At 40.8% G+C, this 25619-nt stretch overlaps 1 protein-coding gene across 1 annotated transcript in view; it reads left to right on the top strand.

Annotated features, from left to right (window-relative positions):
- LOC126335456 (nuclear protein localization protein 4 homolog) overlaps nt 1-25619 on the top strand; it is a 296607-nt gene that overhangs the window by 131419 nt on the left and 139569 nt on the right. Inside the window, exons 6-7 of the mRNA XM_049998748.1 lie at nt 5188-5508; nt 15789-15936. Coding sequence (XP_049854705.1) covers nt 5188-5508; nt 15789-15936 — 469 coding nt within the window. The remainder of the gene's footprint in view (nt 1-5187; nt 5509-15788; nt 15937-25619) is intronic.

A 25619-nucleotide genomic window follows, 5' to 3' on the forward strand; every position in this document is an offset into this window, starting at 1 on the left:
CCTACACGATTTGACCCTAGACCTCAATTTGATCCATAATCAGATGATACAGCATCAGAATATGACTTAGTCTCCATGTACTTAGGGTCTTCAGCAATATTTGGCCAGAAGGTGTCTTACCTTCATAAAGTGGGGTTAGTGTCTCATCCCAATTCTTATGCCAGACAAAAGCCCAATTTCATTGACAGCTACTGTTTAATTAGCCTTGCCAATGAGCCCTGAAAACTGCTTCATCAGATGGTAGCCTGATCATTATAGTGGATTCTCAAATTACAGGGCCTTTTGTAGCACAATCATTTTGGTTTCCAGGAGAGACAATCCACAGTTGACCATCTTATTAAGTTGAAATCATCAGTCTGACTGGAATTTCTGTAAATGACATCATCTTATCATCTTATTGCAGTTTGTGTGTGTGTGTCCTTTTTTTTTTTTTTTTTCTTAGGGCATACAACTCTCCATTAGGCCACTAGCCCGTTAAATGTGATGAGGAGATTATAACATTCATCATGGAGCCCTGTGGGATGCCGCTTCCTTGGACCTGGTTGACACACACTAACCCGTAAAGATTGGAGGGATAAAAACTGCAAATAAAAAGCTGTAGGGAGTCTATAAAACAGAAATCATTAAGTGTAAGTAAAATGAGGTGGAACTAAATGGAGTTGTATGCCTTATGTACGTAAAAAAAGATGATGTCATTTAGAGAAATTCCAGTCAGATTGATGATTTCGACCTAATAAGATGGTCAACTGTGGATTGTCTCTCCTGGAAACCAAAATGATTGTGCTACAAAAGGCCCTGTGATTTGAGAATCCAGTGTAATGATTGGGCTACCATCTGATGAAGCATTTTTCAGAGCTCATTGGCAAGGCTAATCAAACAGTAGCTGTCAATGAAATTTGGCTTTTGCCTGACATAAGAATTGGGATGAGACACTAACCCTACTTTATGAAGGTAAAATACCTTCTGGCCAAATATGGATGAATGGCAACAACTATTGCTCCCAGTCTGTAGCCCTGATTGAATGCGATCCGAAAAGCCTCTGGTTAGACCCTTTCCTGTGGCTTCCAGTTTTCTCCTGCAAAGATGCGGGTCTTGTATTTCTGACATACCGGGGTTCATCCCAACCCAGAACTCTTTTGGTTACCAAATACTGGTATGTTGTGCAGTCCTGATTTTTGGGACTGACTCCTCTTTGATAAAAAGTTTACATGTATGCGTCCAGTTCATCAATGTAAGACTAGTTGCATGTAAAATGCTCTCTGCTTCCTCAACCACACCTCTTGGAGAGAAGATATTGCTACTTTACTTTGTATTTACAGGGTCCTGGTCTTGTCCTTACCTGACTAAATTGCTAGATTTATTGCTTGTACTATATGGGACAATGTCAAACAGGAAACAGGACAGCTTTGGTATACAAGATTCTACAACAATTAAAGTAAATGTCAATGTTGTGACTGATGATTCAAAAGTCCCAAGTACTTTTAACAATCATGTTCTAAATGTAGCAGCAAATACAAGATTAAATGGTTCAGTTGAAGAAGAAAGAGAATATATTAAAAGTGTCATTCCACAAAACCGTAAACAACTGTAAGCAGTAAACAACTTTAAGCAGCTAGAATGCTCCAACATCCATCACTGAAATTAATACAGTTATAAAAATTCTAAAAAAATGGAAGCTCTTGTGGGTTTGATGGTATTTAAAACAGAATTCATAAAGGTTGTTCTAATTTAATAAGGAATATCCTTAATGATATATGCAGTGCATCACTGGCACAGGGAATTTTTTCAGGCAGGCAAAAATATGCAGTTATTAAACCATTTCATGAGAAAGGCGACAACACAGATTTATCTTCTAGTTTCTTTACTTCCAAAATACTCAAAAAATGTACTCAAGAATAGTTGCACATAGTGGAAACAATTAACTTACTATATCATAGTTCGAATACCACGAAGGTTGCTCGACTCAGAGTGCTGTTTATACATTCACTCATGGAATAGTACAATCCTTAAATAATAATATAATGCCTGTTGGTATTTTTGGTGATCTCTCCAAGGCCTCCGATTGTGTAGATCATGATACGCTCCTTATTTTAAAAAAAAAAAAAAAAAAAAAAAAAAAAAAAAAAAAAAAAAAAAAAAAAAAACAACCCACCTCACATTCTGTAGAAATGAAGGCTTTATACGCACATTGTTTGAATCATAATTGATGGACAAAATGCAAAAGGTTATGCTAAATAATTCAGACAATGTTGAGAAGGTAGAATCCTAGTTTATGTAATCCCTTTTTACAAGCACTTTTAAAAAGTCCTAAGTCCACCCATACAGTAAACCTCATTGTGGCTGGTTGCTGCATCCCCACTGAAAAAAACTTTCTGCACTTTGGGCACTTCTTGACCAGCAACTGCAATCCATTGCCCACAGTCTACACTCTTACATCAAACACGCGTGTTCCATTGCCACAAGGCATCTGCTTGTCATTGTTAATGCCACTATGAACCTGTTGGCCACAGTCTTTCTGATAATAAATCGTACCAGCTCAAACCTTAACTGCTTCCACACCCCCACCTCCTTCCTGATAAGTCTTTGCATGCAGAATCAACAAACAAATCCATGGCATCGGTTAGAACACTTAACTAGTACAGTCCAATATGTGTCTCCTTGTAGGTCATTTAGATGTCTTCTTTCTAGCGAATCAGATTTCTAAAACCCTCACTTGGCTCAGATTAATTGATGACATATTTATGATCTTGAACCAGAGCAAGAACATCCTATCTGTATTCCTCCAAAATCTCAACACTTTCTCTACCATTCAGTTCACCAGGTCTTCCTTGGCTCATTAGCCTTACCCACGTTGTGTGACAGGTATTCTGCCACTAGCTGGAGCTATGTAATTATATTTGTCCATCCAAATGCAACTTCAGCTTAAGGGAAAAAAATTTGATAACAAACTTTCTCTTAGAAAATAATACTGCTAATAATAATAATAATAACAACAATGCACCATTAGGATTCACTTTGTTTACATAAATTAATACAGGGTGTTCATAAATTAATTACAGTAATCTTTAATTGTGGAAAAGGTAAATAACTTACAGAAATGTTTGATACAGCACTGAGTGCTTTACATCTTAAAAGTTCTATTTATAGATAATCGTGTGAGTACATTTTGTAAAATGACAAATGCCCCCTCTATAATCAGTTTCGTGACAAATCTTACGAAGCAAGTCTTGATACACAGTTACAACTGCTTGTGTTATCCATTTAAACAGTTGTACCAATTTATAACAGTTTGTCTTTGATGTGGTAGCTTGCAATATTTAATCCTGAATTGTCTGTGAGCTGTAGTAATGGATTCGGTTTCATGAAACCATGAACAACACTTTGTGTGCTCTGCACCATTACAAGACTCCACGATGATTATTGGAATAATTTTCTCACATGCCACCTAGAGGGAACGTTGGAAACCAACAGTGTTAAATGTGAATAAAAATAGACATTACTGCATTCATTGCTGTATCTAACATTTCTGTAAGTTATTTGCCCCTTTCACAATTAATGGTTACTTTTGCATAACTAATTTATTAACTCCCCATAATGATTGCTGTTACTAGTGAAATATTTTTCCAGCTGCAGTAAAATGTACTTATAACATTTGACTTGTCAATGTACACTCCTGGAAATGGAAAAAAGAACACATTGACACCGGTGTGTCAGACCCACCATAATTGCTCCGGACACTGCGAGAGGGCTGTACAAGCAATGATCACACGCACGGCACAGCGGACACACCACGAACCGCGGTGTTGGCCGTCGAATGGCGCTAGCTGTGCAGCATTTGTGCACCGCCGCCGTCAGTGTCAGCCAGTTTGCCGTGGCATACGGAGCTCCATCGCAGTCTTTAACACTGGTAGCATGCCGCGACAGCGTGGACATGAACCGTATGTGCAGTTGACGGACTTTGAGCGAGGGCGTATAGTGGGCATGCGGGAGGCCGGGTGGACGTGGGGCGTGAGGTCTCCACAGTACATCGATGTTGTCGCCAGTGGTCGGCGGAAGGTGCACATGCCCGTCGACCTGGGACCGGACCGCAGCGACGCACGGATGCACGCCAAGACCGTAGGATCCTACGCAGTGCCGTAGGGGACCGCACCGCCACTTCCCAGCAAATTAGGGACACTGTTGCTCCTGGGGTATCGGCAAGGACCATTCGCAACCGTCTCCATGAAGCTGGGCTACAGTCCCGCACACCGTTAGGCCGTCTTCCGCTCACGCCCCAACATCGTGCAGCCCGCCTCCAGTGGTGTCGCGACAGGCGTGAATGGAGGGACGAATGGAGACGTGTCGTCTTCAGCGATGAGAGTCGCTTCTGCCTTGGTGCCAATGATGGTCGTATGCATGTTTGGCGCCGTGCAGATGAGCGCCACAATCAGGACTGCATACGACCGAGGCACACAGGGCCAACACCCGGCATCATGGTGTGGGGAGCGATCTCCTACACTGGCCGTACACCTCTGGTGATCGTCGAGGGGACTCTGAATAGTGCACGGTACATCCAAACCGTCATCGAACCCATCGTTCTACCATTCCTAGACCGGCAAGGGAACTTGCTGTTCCAACAGGACAATGCACGTCCGCATGTATCCCGTGCCAGCCAACGTGCTCTAGAAGGTGTAAGTCAACTACCCTGGCCAGCAAGATCTCCGGATCTGTCCCCCATTGAGCATGTTTGGGACTGGATGAAGCGTCGTCTCACGCGGTCTGCACGTCCAGCACGAACGCTGGTCCAACTGAGGCGCCAGGTGGAAATGGCATGGCAAGCCGTTCCACAGGACTACATCCAGCATCTCTACGATCGTCTCCATGGGAGAATAGCAGCCTGCATTGCTGCGAAAGGTGGATATACACTGTACTAGTGCCGACATTGTGCATGCACTGTTGCCTGTGTCTGTGTGCCTGTGGTTCTGTCAGTGTGATCATGTGATGTATCTGACCCCAGGAATGTGTCAATAAAGTTTCCCCTTCCTGGGACAATGAATTCACGGTGTTCTTATTTCAATTTCCAGGAGTGTATTATCAATGCTGAAGACTGAACAAATTGTGCCACATAAGTTTTTTTTATTAATCATGACAGTAGAAACAGCATCGAATTACTGAACTACAGTAACTTTTTTAATTTGTTGGTTTCAGGTGTATCGCCATGTGGACAATGTCATGTTTGAGAATGCCCATCTTGTTGAACGTTTCATTAATTACTGGCGCAGTACAGGTCATCAACGCCTTGGATTTCTTTATGGGCGTTATGAAATTCATGGAGATGTTCCTTTAGGTATACGTGGAACAGTGGCTGCTATATATGAACCACCACAAACAAGTACACGAGATAGCATTACATTACTTGAAACAGACAAGGAAAGAAAGCATGTGGATGATCTGGCTGGGCAGCTTGGCTTAAGGCGTATTGGTTGGATATTCACCGATCTTGTTACAGATGATGTGAAGAAAGGCACAGTAAGTGAACAGTATGTTTACTATTATTATTATTATTATTATTTCTGCATGTCTAACGTACTTTTAAATTAACTGTCTCAGGAATTATTTTTGGATCTTTATCTAATGTTATATTCAATTGGTAGTAGTATGCTCCTTGTAGCAGACAGGAAGTGCAGGCAGCAGCCCTGCCAGGAGGACATGGGTAAACGGCTCTCATCAGAACAGAGATATTTTCCTTGTATAATCTGGGCTGTTTACCACGGTGTTACACATTGTCTCCACAGTGCCTGGGAACACAAACTTCACTGACAGGCAGTGTGCCCATCACAGGAGAAAACACTATCAGCAGCACACTATTTTGCTATGCAAGTTCACGTTCCCTTGCAGCGCCACGTGGGTGTGCACCCACTTTTGACTATTTAGGCCACGGGCTGACTGTACTAAGTTACTTATGCCCTATGCCTCAAGTTGGCTGTACAAGCAGTTCCGTCTGGCCATATCGGCAGTACCAGCCATTTCATCTTAGGGCCTCATGCCAGGAGACCCGGCCCAGTTCATCCTAATCTGCACCAGCAGCACATCAGCCGTCACTCGCTGTCATTACCGGCCCAGTAACAGTGCAGGTCTTCACTCCTCCACTTGCCATGACTGTGAGGCTTATTGTGTAGGCACATCACAGACAGCATCACAGGAGAGATATGCCTATTGTATGTAGTTGTGCGGACATTCTTCTAAGAACATTATAATTTAATTTAATTTCATTAATTAAGTGATTATTTTACAATTGTCTTCGATCACTAATCAGGACGAAGCTACATCAGTGGTTAAAAGTCTGTTTCCTTTCGTAAATGTAAATTGCTGCTGTTGTGGTTCACTTCTCTCCTCTAGTCTGTCATAACTGCCAACAAGGTACAAGTGTTGTCTCTCACAGGTTTCATGATTCAGTGTTCTATGAGATTAGTTTTAGAGTTTTTCTGTTTATTGGTTTGCTTGATGGAGCAAGTTTTGTTTTCACATTTCTCATCATGTTATAATTGGGTTTGCCGTGGCAGTGTTGTTTCACTTGTTCTGTTCCCTCAGCCAGAGGGCAGTGTTCTTTGCAGTCATGATTCTTACTCCTTGGTATGATTTTCAGCCTATTTCATAAGTTTATTAGTAGTTGCCTTTTCTGCCTAGTTCAGGCTGTTCGTTAAAATGCATACCACTGTGCAGTTTCATTCATGCTGCTGGTCTAAGTTGTTTTCAGTGTTGCAAGATTTGAGTTGCTCATTCACTGTTCTGATGCACAGTTTGCCTGTTCAAGCGTATCATAATGTCTGCCTTGTCATAAGAGCGCTATTGTCTCAAATCATTCACTTGCAGGAGCAGCAACTTCAGAAGTTGTTACAGGGCGTAACTCAGATCACTCAGGTTTTGGCTACTACAGCCGCGTCTCGGCGTTCTTCTCCCTTAACTGCACCTCTTTTTTGTGTGTTCGATAGTTGGAAAGACATCTGGGTCTTGTACCATCAACAATTGGAGTTGCATTTCATGACCTACAGCATCAAAGGTATGCAACATCATACTCATTTTCGTGCCAGTAGGGGAGCAGATTTTTTTGTTGGTGTTGAGAGTTTTTCCCTAAGTCATGCCCAGAGAACTTAGACTATGATTTGTTAGGGAACAGTTATATGTACATTTTAATTCTTTCAGTCATCTCTGGCACAATTAATAAAATGTGCTGGGCTATTATGCCGTGTTCAAATGGATTTCCCTTTAAAACCGGATGTTTTGTCCCCATCTGTGTAGGACATTTTCAAGGGGGATCGTAGCTTTGTTGAATGTCCGATTAACACCCTGGCTCGCTATTGACTACGGAAAAATTCCCCTTCCACAAGCTTATGCACAGTGTTGTGTCACATGTTTTGAATACGCTAGCACAGTTGGCCATTGTCAACTGCCTCGTCTGCTGTTGCTATCATCCCATGGTGAAAGACTGGTACGCATCTTTTTCAGCACCAAAATCCAAATGTCATTCAGTTTCACACCCTCCTCCTTTCTGTTAAAATTTCTGGGGTGTTTTACAATCTCCTTGGCCTCTCTGTATAGCCTTTCATGGTATCTGATTGTTACTGCCAGTACTTGTATTCTATCAAAATTAAAGTGATGGTCTCTTGGCTGTAATGTATGTCCCACAACAGCTGATGTGCCAGTCTCCCCTCTTCTGCAATTGCCCCGTGTGCTCTTCCAGTTGTTTTTTGACAGTTCTTTTTGTAGTACCCACTTACACCTCCCCACAACTACAGGGAAGCCTATAAATTCCAGCTTTTTCCAGCAGTTGGCGAGCAGCCTTGGTCAGTTTTGGATCACCTAAAATCGGCCAAGCATGCTTCCACACCAATGGTAAAAGCTGGAATTTATAGGATTCCATGTAGTTGTTGGAGGTGTATGTGGGTACTACAAGAACAGCTGTCAAAAAACAACTTGAAGAGCACACGAGCAATAGCAGAAGAGGGGAAATTGACAGATCAGCTGTTGCAGAATGTGCCTTACAGCCAGGAGACCATCACATTCATTTTGAAAGGACTCAAGTACTGGCAGCTACAAGTGAATACCATCAAAGGCTATTCAGAGAGGCCATAGAGATTGTAAAACACCCCAGGAATTTCAATAGGAAGGAGGGGTGTGTGAAATTGAATGACATTTGGATTCCGGTGCTGAAGAAGATGTGTGGGAGCAGGTTGCTCTTCCATGTGGTGTTTTGGTGTGTGTTAGTGAGTGTTTTGACATTAATAAGGTTGGCTTCAGAGATATATGTTCTGTGACGTCACTTATTGTTGCCTAAGTAACACACCGACTCACGTCTTATAAAATTATATAATAAAGAAGTTATAAGTTATTATTTGTGTGTGTTTGCCATAGTTAGACACCGCCTATAAGTTATGTCCCTGACATGATCTACAAGGAAAATTTTGCTGTAGTCAGTAATGAGCCAGGGTGTGAATCGGTCATTCAACAAAACTACAATCCCCCCTTGAAAATGTCCTCTGCAAATGGGGATGAAACATTGAGTTATAAAGTGAAATCTTTTCGACCGTGGCGTAATAGCCTGGAACATTTTATTAATCATGCAATTTCATCCATGAAAGTTTACATTTTACAGTCACCTATGTCTGAACATTGCAACTCCCATGCCATTGGTTAAGGTTAGACAGTCTGTTCACAGTGTTTGAATGAGCTTGTTTATGAACTGAGGCCAGAAAGGACATCCATCTATCCACAGTGTTAGAGTGAGCTTGTTCATGAACAGAGACCAGATAGGACATCCAAGTTTGTGTGACTGGCAAGCTTAGCCCCCTTCAATCAGATAGTTTACAGTGGTGTTGTTATGCCATGTGACACTCCACACCTTGCTGTCAGAGTTCTACAACAGCAGTACCACCACTCTTAATCCACCCCTTTCCTGCAACACCATTGTATGCTGCCTCTCTCGTCATTGGTGTTGGTCCTATGGGCACTGGCCCTGTTATGGCCAGCCTTCCTCTCAGCATCAGTCCTGTCGGCGTCATCCCTGTCATGAGAAGCCCTCCCATCGTTGCCAAGTCTGTCTGTGATTATTTTGGTCTTATTGTCAGTTTGTCTGTCATCGTTCCTGTCCCACCCTGCATATGTGTCATCAGCTATCCTCTCGACACCACTGCCAGCCATGTCATCTGTCCTACCACCAGTGGCCCTGTCTAGGGCGGCTTCCCATCACAACCACATCTATCTGTGATGACTTCAATTCAGTTTTAAGACTGTCTTTCGCCTGTCTGGTTCTGGTTTGCCCTCCAGTTGTTGCAAGGCATGGCAGTATCCATCCATTCATCAATATTCTTGGCATTGCCCCTGTTCCAGCTGGCCTTCTTGTCATCACCAGCTGTATCAATGCTGACACCACCTGTCTTGTCATTATGTTCACTCTGATCCTGCTGCAGCTGGTCCTCTTGCCGCCATCGCCATGACCAGTCACTCTTGCTAAGGTTGCTGCAGCCACTCCTATTATTTTTGTTACAAGCCCAATTGACAGTTTCATCATTTGCGCTAGAGCCGCTGATCCCGTTGTGTGTTTTTCTGGGCAGCGGGTTGCGCCTTCATGGAAATTTCACCACAAGCCCCACAGATGCCTGGTCATGCCCCTTCACCTCCTGTAATGGTTCCCCTACGCAGGTGTGGCATGCTTGTTTTGTTGCGATTGTTTTCCTGTGTTAATAAGTGGTTGATTTCTGTGTTTCCATGTTCCTGGTGCTGAGCTTTGCAACATTTCTGTACTGTTCTCCTGTGTCAAAAGTACTACAGCCAGTTGCTCAGCAGTTTTACTACTTGTTTTCCGGTGTCCTGTATGTGCATCATGTTTTTATTCATTTCAAACACATGGAATACAAGGTTTTGTTATTGTATTTTTCATGCTAATTCCCAGGCACATTTCCTGTTTGATGACTGTATTGTATATCATTCTAGTTCCCTGGACAGTCAGTGGTAACAGTGGGTGGCCTCCCTCTGTGAAGCATCTTTGAGATGGCAATACAATCTCTTTTAAAGAGGGAAGGGATTTTGTATCTTCCTGGTAGTAGTTTCCTTTGCACACCAGCAGGCAGGAGGTTGTGGATAAACGGCTCTTATCAAAACAGAGATATTTTCCTTGTATGGTCTGGGTTGCTTACCGTGGAGTTACACATCGATTCCATAGCATCTAGCAGTGTCAGCCTCACCGACAGGCAGTGTGCTTGTTGCAGCAGAGTGTTGTCGGCATGGCACTATTTTGCTACACTAGCTCACTTGCCTTCACAGCGCCACGTGGACACATGGATATCAATCCGTTCCTGACTGTGTAATGACGCGTGGCCGCCCGTCACCACAAGATCTGGATGTGGTTTCACCACATGCTGAAGACACTCACCACAGCTCTCCTCAGACACTCGACAAGTCGTACAGTTTCCGAAATGCTCATGTTGAGCCTCCAAGTCATCGCAATCTGCCCTCGGTCAAACTCCGAAATTTCAGGTACCTTTCCCATTCTACTTACTGACAGCATGCTCACTGATACTACATGCACTGAGCGTGTGTCTGACTAGCAGTCATTCCTCTTCAGGTGATACTGCTATTGCCTGGACAGGTTTATATTGGTTGTAGGTCACTGGTCATAATGTTCTGGCTAACCAGTTTATATTTCCCCATCGCCAATGAGATTGCAGATTGAGGCTCTCATATATCGATTATATTGTTTTCTTCATTGTAGCCAAACCTTTTGTATCTTTGACAGACATCACAAAAACAGATTAGTGTTACAGTCAGGTGGCTGGAGTGGCACCCTAGGGTGAATGCTTCACAAAGGAATTTAGAGATACCATTTCTTGAAGCTAAGTGCAGGGCAGTCTGTCACTTGTTTGATTTAATTGCCAAGATTACACTTCCTATGGCATGGAATCCTGTTTGGTCTGGGTATACTTATGTTGAATATCAATTTATCGGACTTGTACTTGACTTCACAAAGTATTGTCTGTATAAATGTGTCAAACATCATTTTCTGGTCTTATTAAGGGGGCAATATGTCAAGAAAATGCACATTGTAGGGAAGCAATGGTATCTGTCTTTCTTCTAATTGGCTTGTAATTTCCTCACAGAATGTTGCTGTATGTTGTTCTGCAGCTAAATTTAACACATGGAATTGCCTAAATGAGAGGCAATATTTAAGCCTCTAAGATTGGCAGGATGTAAATGTTGATTTTCAAACTGCTCTCGGTAATTATGAGGTGAGATCAGATATTTCATTTAATGGTATCTTCAAGCTACCAGACTTAGCATTTGTTCAATATACTACTCAATAATAGAAGTTCCCAGATTGCCTTACAACAGTAGTGTGTAACATGTTTGTGGGTATCGCTTTTGGACAAACTGAAGCAGGACTAATATAGAAACACTACATTGTACTACTTATTACACCAACAAAGGTGTTCATGTGCTTACTGCTGCCTGAGGTATCATTGTGCCAACAGCCATGCCATAGTGCTGACACTGTTTCCTGTCAGATCACTGAAGTTAACCACTGGCTTGTATAGCACTTGGACAGGTCATCCACCATCTGGGTCTGCCGAGTGCTGTTGGCAAGTGGGGTGCACTCAATCCATGTGAAGCCAATTGAGGAGCTACTTTTCTCAAGGAGCAGCACCGGTCACGAAAACTGACAATGGCTGGGAGAGCAGTATGCTGTCCATACGCCCCTTCGTACCCACATCCAGTGACGCATAAGAGCTGAGGATGAAGCAGCAGCTGATCGGCATCGTTGGGCCTTCATGGCCTGTTCAGGTGGTATTTGTCATTTTTTGAGTTGCCGTTGTAGATATATTCACATCTGTGGCAGTTCTCCAGCACTGAGACAATGCTAGAAGTAGCAGTGCAACCCACCATGGCCATGCAAACAAGGTAGCATTCATCCTGTACCATAATCACATTAATTGCTTGTCACTGTATTCCAGGCAGTTTTGTACACTCGTTCTCTCCTTAAATTATTATCTTAAGAGCAAGCCATTTATGAGCCAAAATGAAAACATATAGAAAACATAATTCATCCAAACTGATGTCACTTCTGCTCCCTATTGCAGCAATGTCTTATCCATGCTTTGAAAATAAATAGTTTGCTTTCCATGACACATCAAACAATGTAAAATCCAGGGAGGAATGTAACACCACCACACCCAGTCTTTTTATTTCTCTCCTTTTCCACAACTCCCCCCCCCCCTCCCCACCTCTCCCCTATCCTCACTCTAACCTGCAGCACTGCACTGTCCGCCACTCCCATCATGCACTGATGCTGCTGCTCACTGTGTGGTTTCAGTTGCCTGAGACTGCAGGTGTGTGTGTGTGTGTGTGTGTGTGTGTGTGTGTGTGTGTGTGTGTGAGTGAGTGCGCGTGTGCGCACATATATCTGTCTGTTGTTAACTATAGGCTTATAATATCCAAAGAAATGTCGAAAAAAAACATAAAAACTGCCAGGGTAGCTGAGAGCGCTAACATGCTGCTTCCTGGACTCGGGTAGGCGCACCGGCCCCGGATCAAATCCGTCCGGCAGATTAACAACGAGGGCCAGTGTGCCGGCCAGTCTGGATGTGGTTTTTAGGTGGTTTTCCACATCCCACTAGGTGTCTGGTCCCCACGTTCCGCCTCAGTTACACGCGTTGCAGAAATTTGAAACACATTCACACTATTTCACAATTTACACTAGATGCAGACAGCTGGGGTACACTGATTCCATCCCTGGGGGTACGGGGTGGCGGCAGGAAGGGCATCTGGCCACCCCCAAAACTTGCCTTGCCAAATCCGTTCTAATCACACCGACCCTGCGATCGCTGCGGGAATATGGCATAAGTGAAAGAAAGAAAGTGCAGAAAAACATAAAAAGAAAATTTGTTTTGAGAATGATTCGGAAGTTGAAGCTAATGTGGAATCACAATGAAGTTATTTGCCAAAACTACAGCAAAATTGATGATTCGTAATTTTTGTACAATAAGATTTTGATCTCAATTTTTGAATAAGAAGATTTTTATTTGAAAGTTTTAAATTGTTATCCTGAAATAAAGATGATTTTATGAAATCTAACACACCGATATTCTCTTTGAATGCAACAAGTCCACTAAAGAGACAGCTTACACTACACTCGTTCGTCCTCTGTTAGAATATTGCTGCGCGGTGTGGGATCCTTACCAGGTGGGATTGACGGAGGACATCGAAAGGGTGCAAAAAAGGGCAGCTCGTTTTGTATTATAGCGTTATAGGGGAGAGAGTGTGGCAGATATGATACACGAGTTGGGATGGAAGTCATTACAGCATAGACGTTTTTCATCGCGGCGAGACCTTTTTACGAAATTTCAGTCACCAACTTTCTCTTCCGAATGCGAAAATATTTTGTTGAGCCCAACCTACATAGGTAGGAATGATCATCAAAATAAAATAAGAGAAATCAGAGCTCGAACAGAAAGGTTTAGGTGTTCGTTTTTCCGCTCGCTGTTCGGGAGTGGAATAGTAGAGAGATAGTATGATTGTGGTTCGATGAACCCTCTGCCAAGCACTTAAAGGTTAATTGCAGAGTAGTCATGTAGATGTAGATGTATGTGAAACGTATTTTCTGTAGTGTCACAATGGCAAATCTTCAAAATCAAATAAACTTTCTAATGAAATGTTTGAAAAGAGAGTTGTTACAAAAACTAATTTAAAATCACCAAAATGAGCATTTGTGTAATAAAGATGAAGAACAAGAGCAATGAATGTCATTGGAATTAAGATTTATCTATCACTTGTAATGTTTTATATTCACAGATGACAGATAAATTTTTGTTCATGTAAATGAACAATGTTCTGAATAAATATTGTTAATCGTTATTCACAAATAATATGTATTAATTTTTACTTGTCTTCCTTATTAATCATTCAAATAAATATTGCCTAACTTTGGTGGTGAGGGAAGCACATTGTGCATGTACACAATACAAATTCGCAGCCTTTGTCCGAGTGAAGATGAGTGCTTGATATCCATGTGGCGGTGGAGAAGCACGTAACCCCTGCATGGTCGCTGACAAGCACTTGCCTGCTTCTGTGTTTAAGCGAGACAGCATCAGTCATCTTCAGCAACTTCCACTGTGTGCCGAGTATATTCTTACTCTCTCTTGTGCACCACAAGGGTTTACAGACCACATTGGTGGGTCATGTGCTTTCAGGGCTCTACTCGAGACACCACCTACGAAAGATAGCAATTATTGGCATCCTATTCCCACCTCAGACACCACACCCTTCAACACTTATCCTACCCCCAGTGAACTCACTCACAGCTTCCAGACACAGCCTTGCCAGCTTCTTCTGTCTAATTCACGTCCCCAAAACTCCCTTTCAGTTTCCCACACAGCCCAGAACCTAAACAAACCGACAACATTGTTGTCTTCCTATACACTGAAACCCTTGCAGCCTGGCCACCTGTGGATAGCGTATCTGCAATGACAAGAATTCCCTCGCTCAATATCCTGAAGATCTCATGAGGTTCTTCATAGACAGGGGCTACCTCCCAAAACTAGTCTGCCAAGTTTTCCCAGGCCATATCTTCCCACATGCTCAGTCCTCCCACCAGTCTCAAGAATCAACTACAACAGAGCAACTTCCTCATCACCCAGTATCGGCATCGCACTGGACTGGAACAGTTGAACCACGTCCTTCACAATGGCTTTTATTATGTATCCTCATGCCCGGAAATCAGTGGCGCCCTACCAAAATCCTTCCCAGCCCTCCCAAAGTGGCATTCTATTGCCCACTTAAGCTGCACAACATTCTGGTCCATCTGTTGTCATAGGGGTCATACACATATGGAAGACCTAGGTGCAAGACCTATCAGACACACCCGCCCAGCACATTCTGTTCCAGTCTCGTCTCAGGCTTATCCTATTCCATCATAGGCAAGACCATCTGTGAAAGTAGCCATGTCAAATATCATCTCTGCTGCAATTTTTGCATGGCACTTATTGTGGGTAGGAACTCCAACCATCTGTCCACCTGAATGAATGGCCATGTCAAACGTGGCCAAAAGCAGAGTTGATCACTCAGTGGTGGAACATAGTGCTCAAATTCAATAGCTGCTTCACAGTCCATGCCATCTGGACCCTTCCCCTCAATACAGGCTGTTTTGAACAACATGTGTGATAATTTTCCTTACAACACATGTTTCATTCTCATAATCCTTCTGGCCTCAGTCTCTGTTAAGTCCCAGCTTCACCCGCTCTGCATTTATCCTGACTTCACAGATCTTACCCCTGCAACCTCTTCCCTACTGTCTTCCTTTCCTCTTTTCTGTTCATCCTCTTCCATCCCAATCCTCCATGCCATCTTCATTGTATACATACTAGTATTGATGTCCATGTTATGCTCCTAACCCTCCACCTTCAGACTCGACTGTTTAACCTGGGTTTACAATGAATTCAACTTAGTTCCGTGTTCATCATTGATGAAGATTTGCATGCACACATATGTACATAAGTGTGTGTGTGTGTGTGTGTGTGTGTGTGTGTGTGTGTGTGTAGATTGGTATTATTATTTAATTTTTGAAATTACTGTTATACTACCAACAGGAAGCTATTACCAAAATTTATTCTATCTATATTTTCTGTGTGTTTGTAATTGTCATTCAATTAATCTACTTTGTTGTGCTCCCTTGATGGGAGTATACAATCTTGAACACTTTTTTGTTGGGGTGAATCTTTTCCGTGTACAGTATAGTAATCAGTGCTGATATGTTGTTACAGGTGAAACATGTTCGTAACATAGAGAGCCATTTCTTGTCTGCAGAGGAGTGTATAATGGCAGGATACTTTCAAAATCAGCATCCAAATCCCTGTCGTTTCTCACCTGTTGGGTACTTTGGCTCAAAGTTTGTGACTGTGTGTGTTACAGGTAAATACATTTCATTTTTTTTTTTTAAATAAGTATCTCTGTGGATTTCATTTCTGTTTCTAGAAGGTAAGTAAAACACCAGTTGAATATGGATAATCAGAACTCAATGAAACTTTATTTAATAGTTGTCTTTCTTTATTTATTTTGTATATAACTTTGTCTGGACACGCCCTCATTCGGGTGAACACCTGCTCGAAATATGCACTGCATCATGGGTGCAAGTTGTTTGGGGTGGGGGGCAAGGGCAATATTATGCTGTGAGGATATTCACTTGGGCTTCCATAGAACCTGTGATAGTAACCGAAGGTACCATGAAATATGTGAACATTAACGAGGATCCTCTGCATTCGTTCATGTTGTAGTCTTCCCCAATGGCAATAACATCTTCCAGCAGAATAACTGTCTGTGTCACAAGGCCAGATTCATGCTACAGTATACAATATAATAGAAGTTTATTGTCTCTTAACATACAATTTCAAGCCATTGACTTAAAGTACAGGAGACTCGTCAAAACACAAAAACTGGTTAACAGTTTTCCTTTTAATACCAGGAATATAATGCACAGTACTGAATAATTGCTTAATTAAGCAATTAATAATTCTTCTTCAAAAGTAATAACCTTTCAAAGATCAACAGTCAAAGTACTTGCTCTCTCCTGCTCAAATTTTCAGGTTGTCATTTATGAATTCTTCTATTGAATAGTAGCATTTCTGCACTAGATTCATATAAGGATTTTTTCAGTATTTCTAAATTTATGCTGATGAATTCTCTTCCTTTCACTTTGTTGTAAATTTTCATACCCATATAATGTGTGAGCATAAAGTTTTAAACAGTGGGTGGGCAGCATAAAATTATTTTGATTCCTGGTCTTGTAACCATGTTGAAAATGATTTGCTACAAATGAATCAGGGTTACTGTGAACAAAGATAATCAGGTCATATATGTATTGTGAAGGAATACTTAATATACTTAGATTTTGTAGGAGTGGGCGACATGATTTTCTTCGCCCTACTTTGTGCGCATTTCTAATGGTGGTTTCTGAATTTTTAGTATTCGACACATACGGTTTGATTTACCCCAAAATACAATTCCATACCTTATTACTGACTCAAAGTAGCTGTGATATACTAATTTTCTTATGCCCATACTGGTAGCATTGTACAATATTCTCATTGCAAATGCTAGGCGGCTTAATTTATTAACATGGTACTAAATTTTTATCTAGTTGCATTTCTACGAATTTCACACAGCTAGCTTCCTTGCAAATCCTGGTTTCTGTGACTGACCTGAATATCATTTAATTTTGCTTGTTTTGTTTTAAACTGCATTAACTGAGTGTTTTCCATGTTTAATTTTAACCCATTAAAATCAAACCAGGTATCTAATGTTTCTAAAGTATTTAATACAGTTTGTGGAATTTGATCGGTACTGTTACTTTCAGTGATTAAAGATGTTTCATCTGCAAGTAAAACTGAGTGACACTCAAAAAAATAGAACATTGGGGTACTCCATGTAAAATGGTTTTCCATTTTGAAATGTAAGTTCCTCTCTCTGATGTTAATACCATTCTTTGTTTTTTGGTTGGTTAGATAGGACTTAAACCATTCTAATACCATGCCCCTAATTCCATACTTTTCCAGTTTACAGAGTACCAAGGGGTGATTCACACTATTAAAGGCCTTTGATAGGTCACAAAAAATTCCTGTGGCATGCAGTGAGTTGTCTAGAGATGAGCTAATTTTATCAACAAAATTGTTTATAGCAGATACTGTGGTTTTGCCTTTTTGAAATCCATACTGATTTTTGAGATTATTTTAAATATTTCTATGAAATTTTGAATTTGTATGTTGACTACCTTCTCAAATATTCTTGATAGTGGTCGAAGAAGAGAGACTATATGACAGTTTTCCATATGTTCTTTTGTACCTATTTTGAATAATGGCTTAACTGCTGTATACTTCAGTGCGTCTGGAAAATAATCTTCTCGAAGGGACTATTGTAGTTAGTGGCTGTGCAATTATTTTAGAGACTGTTTTTAACGCTTTTGTTGGTATCCCATCCCATCCTGCTGATGTTTTACTTTTTAGTGATAGTATCACATTTTCTATATCTTTTGCAGTAATTTTGGTAAATGTAATGAAAAATTTGCCATCAAAAATGAAAAATTCACCATCAAATTGCTCACTGTTGCAGAAATTTACCTTGTCTGGCTAATCAACTACATTGACATTAGATTTGTTTATTGTATAAAGAATTCATTAAATAATTCAGAAATTTGAGCAGAATTTACAATAGTTTTATACTCTTATCTTGAGTTCAGAAATATCATAGCCTGTATCTGTTACACCTGTTTCAACTTTGATCACTTACCCTAATGCCTTTGATTTATTTTCACTATCCAATATATGTGTATTATTTGCCAGTGCTTTGGCTGCTTTTACAACTTTTTTGAAAATATTTTTGTAATCTTTTACAAAGGCAACAAAATCAGAACTATTGTTATGCTCTAGTTCCCTATGTAGTCGTCGTCCTCTTGCACTAGAGATTTTTGTTCCTTCAGTAATCCACTTTACTTAATTTCCTAGTTTTTAATTATGTTCAGTAAGGGGAGAAGTTTCATTAAAAACGTGTAGGAAGTTTTCCAAGAAAGTAACAAAATCTTCAGAGCATGAAATACCGTGATTTGTAGCTAACTCCACCTTATTTAATCTATGATAGAATAAGCTTGTTCGATTGTTTTTGGTAACTCCATGAATGCAATGATCAGAAACTCCTAAATCTAAACAAAACTTATTTGCCTCATTTAAATGTAATTGGTTAAATAGTATCTATACCTGTTGCAGACATTTCATTTACTTGAGTAAAACCAGTGAAATTTGAGCTGAAACCCAATGTTTGAATCATATCAATGAATTTTATTGAGTTATTGGCTTCACTGGCTAGATCTATGTTGAAATCAGCAGTTGTTATGACTCTTTAGATATTTTAGAAAATTTTCTATTGGAAGCTACAGGAGTACTATTGGGCTGCTGTGTTCTGATCACACATGATGGTCACAGGAGCAGCAATATGTTGCTTATACAGGGTGATTCATGAGGTTTTCCCCTGGTTTCTGGTGGATATTACTATTTGGAACAAAAAATGTAAATAAAGTATAAGGAGCTACAGTAATTGAAAAACTCAGGAAAATAGCAGAAAAAACTGTTATTGTAGAATTTCACTACCAAAAATGCACGTAATAATTATTTTAAACAATTTTGTAGCAGTCTCTTGCATTCTGAGTGGATTTAGAGTAAGTGTTCAAAATTTCCTCCCTGCATTTGAAGGCAAAGATTCACACGGGAGTGAACCACGCGAGCAGCATTTCGTATTTTCAAATGCTCGTTCATTGTTGACGTTGTGTTGTATTAGTTCTTCTCGTGTTTCCACCTTAACTTTGTACACAATGTCTTTCATCCAACCCCAGATGCAGTAATCTAGGGGTGTTAAATCTGGGGATCTGACAGGCCAGTTGATAGGGCCCCTCACGACCTAGTCATCAGTTTGGGAATTGCTGATTAAGATAAGCTTTTACCACATGGTGGAAGTGAGCAGGTGCCCCGTCATGTTGGGTTTACATGTGGCATATTGTTTCCAGAGGAACATCTTCAGGAAGCTGCAGTAAGTCTTCTCGTAAAAAGTTACCGTACATCTGACCATTTAAATTTACCAGGAGAATAAATGGCCCCTGTACCTGCTCACACACAACACCACAGCAGACATTGACACTGAGTCTGCGTTGAAATTGAGACACTATCATGGCTTGGGGATTTTCGTGTCCCCAGACAGGGATGTTATGCATGTTGTTGATGCCATCTCTTGTAAAGGTTGCCTCATCACTGAACGTTATGAAGCGATAAGAGTGCTGATTTCCATTTAACCAGTTACGAAAGTGCAAATGGTTGGCACAATCACATGGCTCTAAATGGTGAACTTTCTGCACATGAAAAGGATACGTCCATTCTCATGAAGAACCCTACATACCTTAGATTGTGAAACATTCAGTCGGGTGGCTAGGCAACTTGTACTTGAATGGGTACTGCACTCTACTGAATTAAGAATGTTTTCCTCTTCTTGAATGTCATGATGGCTTTCAGAGTGAATACAAATACTGGGAAGAGTACCAGTTTCTAACAATGTTCGATATGTTCCACTAAATGTTTTGGCACTCAGAATCCTATGATTAAGATACTTACAGTGATTCGGCAACAGCAGCTTTCGCATTACCATCACAGAAGCCCAAAATGTACACCATCTCTGCATACTCTTGCGATGAAAACTTGTTTGCCATTACAAAGTGTACTGTGCACTGGAGACAATAACAGTAAACAGTGACTGCAGTATCAGCAACATGGTTGTTATGCAAAAGTACCACTCGCTGCCCTTATCTACCTAATATTGTTCGTGTGTCCTGTGAACACAAGTGTAGCACTCCATACATCATGGCATGTTTCTGAACTCTGTTGGAGCTCCTTAATTATGGATCTGACCACATTACTGTATTTACATTTTTTGTTCCAAATAACCTTAGGAATAACCTCCAGCAACTGGGGGAAAGCTTGTGACTCACTCTGGGTTTCTGTAATCAGCGTCACTGAAATCCCACAAACATCTGCAGAAAGTACAGATATCCAAAAAGTGAACATTATTCTCTATTCCTCACTTCATATTTCAGTTTGTCTGCACTCTATGAACACACGCAACCTCAAAACTCTTGCAACTAGTGTCGCCAAAGTTTGAACATGCTGGAAGTGTTTAGTTTCACCAACGCAGTGTGCATGCACAGTGGCCGGTAGCGCAGTTGCATGTACGCTAGGCTTTACTTTCAAAGTAAATTTCCTTTTACGCAAGATGAACTATGTGTGAGGATGTACAATGAATTTCTTAAATCTCAGACCGTTTAACTCTCATATAAAAATCAACTCTTTCGAGACGAGCCATTTAGAAGAATTTTGAGCCCAGAAGATCAGACATTTATGTCGTTATTAAACACTTTACTGGAATGTTTGTGCGATGTATCTTAAAGTGTAACACACGCATAAAAGATCAACATTATATGTGAAAGCTTAGCTTCTCTTGCAGCTTATTAATCTATAGGTAGTGGGGAATGAGTGTGGTAATCACGACAATAAATAATCACTTGCACTCCCATCACTTACTGTGAATACTTTTATTCTCGCAACATATACACAATGCGTGTTGCATAGAGCTCGTACTACAGAGAACTGATCAGGCAAAGATACTGTTCTTATCGCTGCTGCAGGGTAGCAATATTATTGGGGGTTGAGCCAGTGGTTCTACATCCCCACAAATCATCAAGACCAGTATTATATGTGAAAGCTTTGCTTGTCTTGTGGCAACACAATGTGTACTAACTTAAACCGTTAACTTTTTGTATTTGTGTTTTTGCGCAACTTAAAAGTGATGTTGCTATTGGCTGACTACATCACATGTCATATACTCTGAATATCTTCTGTCATCAGCTGGTGAGATCACATGACATGAGCTGTTACTGGCTTACAAAAGTGCATTGCAATCTCAATTTCAATGCTTCAGAAACTAACATGCGGTGTTTGGTGGAATTCTCATTTATGCTTTCATAATACGAAAATATACAGTGTACATGTTGCTGCACATCAAAGATCTTTCCAAAATGTGTTGTTTTTTTCCTTCGTGAGTTTCCTTTTCTAAAGTGCTGAGAAATTCTGCGCCGGTGTGTTAAACTATAGCCATTCGAAGGATTGATAACTTTTACATTTCAGGGGGAAAGTATACTGTCACTTAACAAGGAAAATGTTTATTTTGACCCAGGAAAAGATGTATTTTTAACTGGGAAATCTGGGATTTTTTTTCCGTTATCCACGTATACACCCTGTCAAACCATGGACCCATAATTTACAGCAGTTGCATGACTTGTGCGAAGACATCTGGAACTACACCTCCAGATACCTACCAAGGACTTATCGAATCCATGGCATGCAGCAGCTCCCATTGGATGTTACCGTCAAGTGTGAATTGCGCACATTTATTTGGTTTTTGAATGCAAAGGGCACTGTGCCGATTGAAATCCATTGCTGATTGATGGAAGTGTATGATGAGTCGTGCATGGCTGTCAAAAATGTTCATAAGTGGTGTAGAGAGTTTGCAGCACTGAAATTCACGCCAAACAAAGGAGTGGGAGGCTCAATTTCTGAGGAGACAGTGTTGAAGGTTGAGCAAAGCGTGCATGAAGATTGGTGGATCACCCTGAATGATCTCTGCACATTGGTTCCTGAGATTTCCTGAAGCACCGCTCACAAAATTTTAACGGAAAAATTGAACTACTGGAAGGTGTGTGCAAGATGGTTGCCACGCATGCTGACTGAGGACCACATGTGGCAACAAGTTGATGCCTCCTGCGCATTTCTTTACCACCTTGCAGCCAAACAGGACAACTTTCTGGACTCAGTTGCCATGCGTGACGAAACCTGGGCATACCACTTTACACCTGAGACCGTGCAACAATCATGCCAGTGGTGGCATCCTTCGTTGTCAGAGCCACAGAAATTCCTACACAGTCTGCCGGTAAAGTCATGACAGGCGTTTTTTGTGGTTGGAAAGGGGTATCGTTGGTTTACTTTATGCCCACTGGGGTCACAATTAACGCTGGAAGGTACTGTAAGACTCTGAAAAAACTCAAACGGACAATTCAGAAACGGAGAAGAGGAATGTCGAGCAAGGGCGTACACATTCTCCATGACAACGCTCACCCATACATTGCTCAGCAAACCATTGCTCTCCTGCAACAGTTTCAGTGGAACACAATCACCCATCCACCCTATACTCCTGACTTGGCGCCTAGTGACTATCACATGTTCCAAGGTTAAAAGAACATTTGGCTGAAAAGCGATTTAGCTCCGACGATGAGGTGAAACAAGAGGTTCATAACTTTCTGAACAGCATGGCGGTGAGATGGTTTGACATGGGCAAACAAAAACTGCCACAGCATCTGCAATAATGCCTCAACAGAACTGTTGATTATGTCGAAAAATAGCTAATTGTTCAAGCTGTAAACTGATGTAAACCATTGTAGAAATGAACAGGTCTATGTACTTACAAAAAAATAGGAGACCTTACTTTTGGGGTTACCCTCGTATGTTGTGTATATTACCCCTCTTGTGGAAAATCCAAGTTTTGTCTATTCTGCCATCTTGAAAAAACCTCTAAGAAATGGCGTTTGTTCCACTTTTCCTCAGTAACTTGCTTCCAGTGCTTTTCAGGCAAAAATATGCCATTATCAGTTTTAAAGAGCACTGAATTTCCTGCAAGTTTTGTATATAACATGTTGGAAAGTTCAGAAGAGATACGAGGCTTTGAAAACCAGAAAAAAGCCAAGAAATCACAACTATTAGATATGTCAGTGATTTTGCTTCCTTTATCAACTTTTTTTTTTTTTTTTTTTTTTTTTTTTTTTTTTTTTTTTTTTTTTTTTTTTAGTAGCCAGGTCTTTGAAAATAAACACTTGTATTGTGGGAGAACCACTCTTAAGTGTGATGCAAAATTTTATTTTGCCCTATCCAAACAGAGTGGAAGCGTTTATGGAATACAGTGCATCTCCTGTGTTACACCTTCCAAATTTGCAAAAGAACGTGTCATCTGGCGTTAAAGTTGTCACCAAAACCAAAAGATCAATATTTTCTCCAATAACAAGAAAACAGAATCCTGTTTAGAAGACAACGAAATGGCAGTTTTCACAATTAACACATCTGTGTCTTCTATTTCCTGATTGGTGACCATTTGTGATCACTGTAATTCCTTCTGAATCAATGAGATGAAGCAGGATTATTATTATTATTATTATTATCATTATCATTATCATTATTATTTCTTTTCTTTCTCAGACATTATGTCTGGTTAAAAATGGAAAGTGACGCGGATCTTGATCATGCGTTTCTTCCATTTAACTGTACGGGATATGTTACATTGCATTTAGGAACTTTCAGGTAACTGAACAAGTATCAATAATTACAGATTTCTGTAGTTGTACATATAAGTTTGGATGTAGCTATAGTGTTGATGTACTGGTGGATATTGTGTGGTATGACTCCTGTAGTTGATAGTATAATCGGTATAATGTCAACTTCATCCTGATGCCACATGTCCTATTATTATTATTATTATTATTATTTTAACTTGTGCACATGACTGTAGCCTGGAACGATGAGCTCTTTCGGTGCTTTTTGTGTTCCTTTTATTTTCTTTTGTGGGACATCCATCAAAGACTACCACAGCATTTCAAACTTGATGTCCCTGCACTTAGGTCACAAATCTTTTAAAAATTGCAAAAAAACATCCATTCCAATTCCAGTGAAGTCTGTGGAGGCGGTAGCCACTACCTACTAAATAAGCTTCTCTTTTTCCCATTTCTATTTCACTTCATAAGGTAGTGAGGGCAGAGTAAATTGCGGAGTTTCTCCTTTTGCAAGTGCCTTACCCAGAAAACACATATCTCGTGAATTACATATGTTCTGCATACATAATGGCTTAAAGATCCTATTACATTCAGGAACACTACACCAAAGAAACTGGTGTAGGCATACATATTCAAATAGAGAGATATGTAAACAGGCAGAATTCACCGCTGCTGTCAGCAACACCTATATCAGACAGGTATCAAGATTTAAGACAGTTTGAGTGTGGTGCTATAGTCGGCACACGAGCGATGGGTGCACAGCATCTCTGAGGTAGCAATGAAGTGGGGATTTTTCCCATATGACTATTTCGTTAGTGTACCGTGAACATCAGGAAACTGGCAAAACATCAAATCTTCGACATCGCTGAGGATGGAAAAAGATCCTGCAAAAAAGGGACCAATGACAAGTGAAGAGAATTGCTGCAGATTTCAATGCTGGGCCATCAAAAGGTGTCAGCGAGCAAACCATTTAACGAAACATCATCAGTATGGGTTTTTGGAGCTACTAAATAAGCTTCTCTTTTTCCCATTTCTATTTCACTTCGTAAGGTAGTGAGGGCAGAGTAAATTGCGGAGTTTCTCCTTTTGCAAATGCCTTACCCAGAAAACACGTATCTTGTGAATTACGTTTGTTCTGCATACATAATGGCTTAAAGACCCTTGATGACTGCGCGACACAAAGCTCATGCCTTGCCTGGGCTCGTCAACACACATATTGGGCTGTTGATGACTGGAAACATGTTGCCTGGTTGGATGAGTCTTGTTTCAAATTGTAGCGAGTGGATGGACGTGTAGGGTATGGAGACCGCCTCATTAATAAACGGTCACAATGCCGACATAGTACTAGGGACAGAAAGTTGGCTGAAACCAGATGTAAACAATAATGAAATTTTAAACTCAGATTGGAATGTATTCCGCAGAGACAGGCTGGACAGTGAACAGGGAGGCGTGTTTATAGCGATAAAAAGTGCAATAGTATCGAAGGAAATTGATGGAGATCCGAAATGTTAAATAATTTGGGTGAAGGTCACAGTTAAAGCAGGCTCAAACATGATAATTGGATGTCTCTATAGGCTCCTTGGCTCAGCAGCTGTTGTGGCAGAGCACCTGAAGGAAAATTTGGAAAGTATTTCGAGTAGATTTCCTGACCATGTTATGGTTCTGGGTGGAGGTTTTAATTTGCTGGATATAG

This window comes from Schistocerca gregaria, chromosome 2 (assembly GCF_023897955.1).
Source record: "Schistocerca gregaria isolate iqSchGreg1 chromosome 2, iqSchGreg1.2, whole genome shotgun sequence".
NCBI classification, from domain to species: Eukaryota; Metazoa; Arthropoda; class Insecta; order Orthoptera; family Acrididae; genus Schistocerca; species Schistocerca gregaria.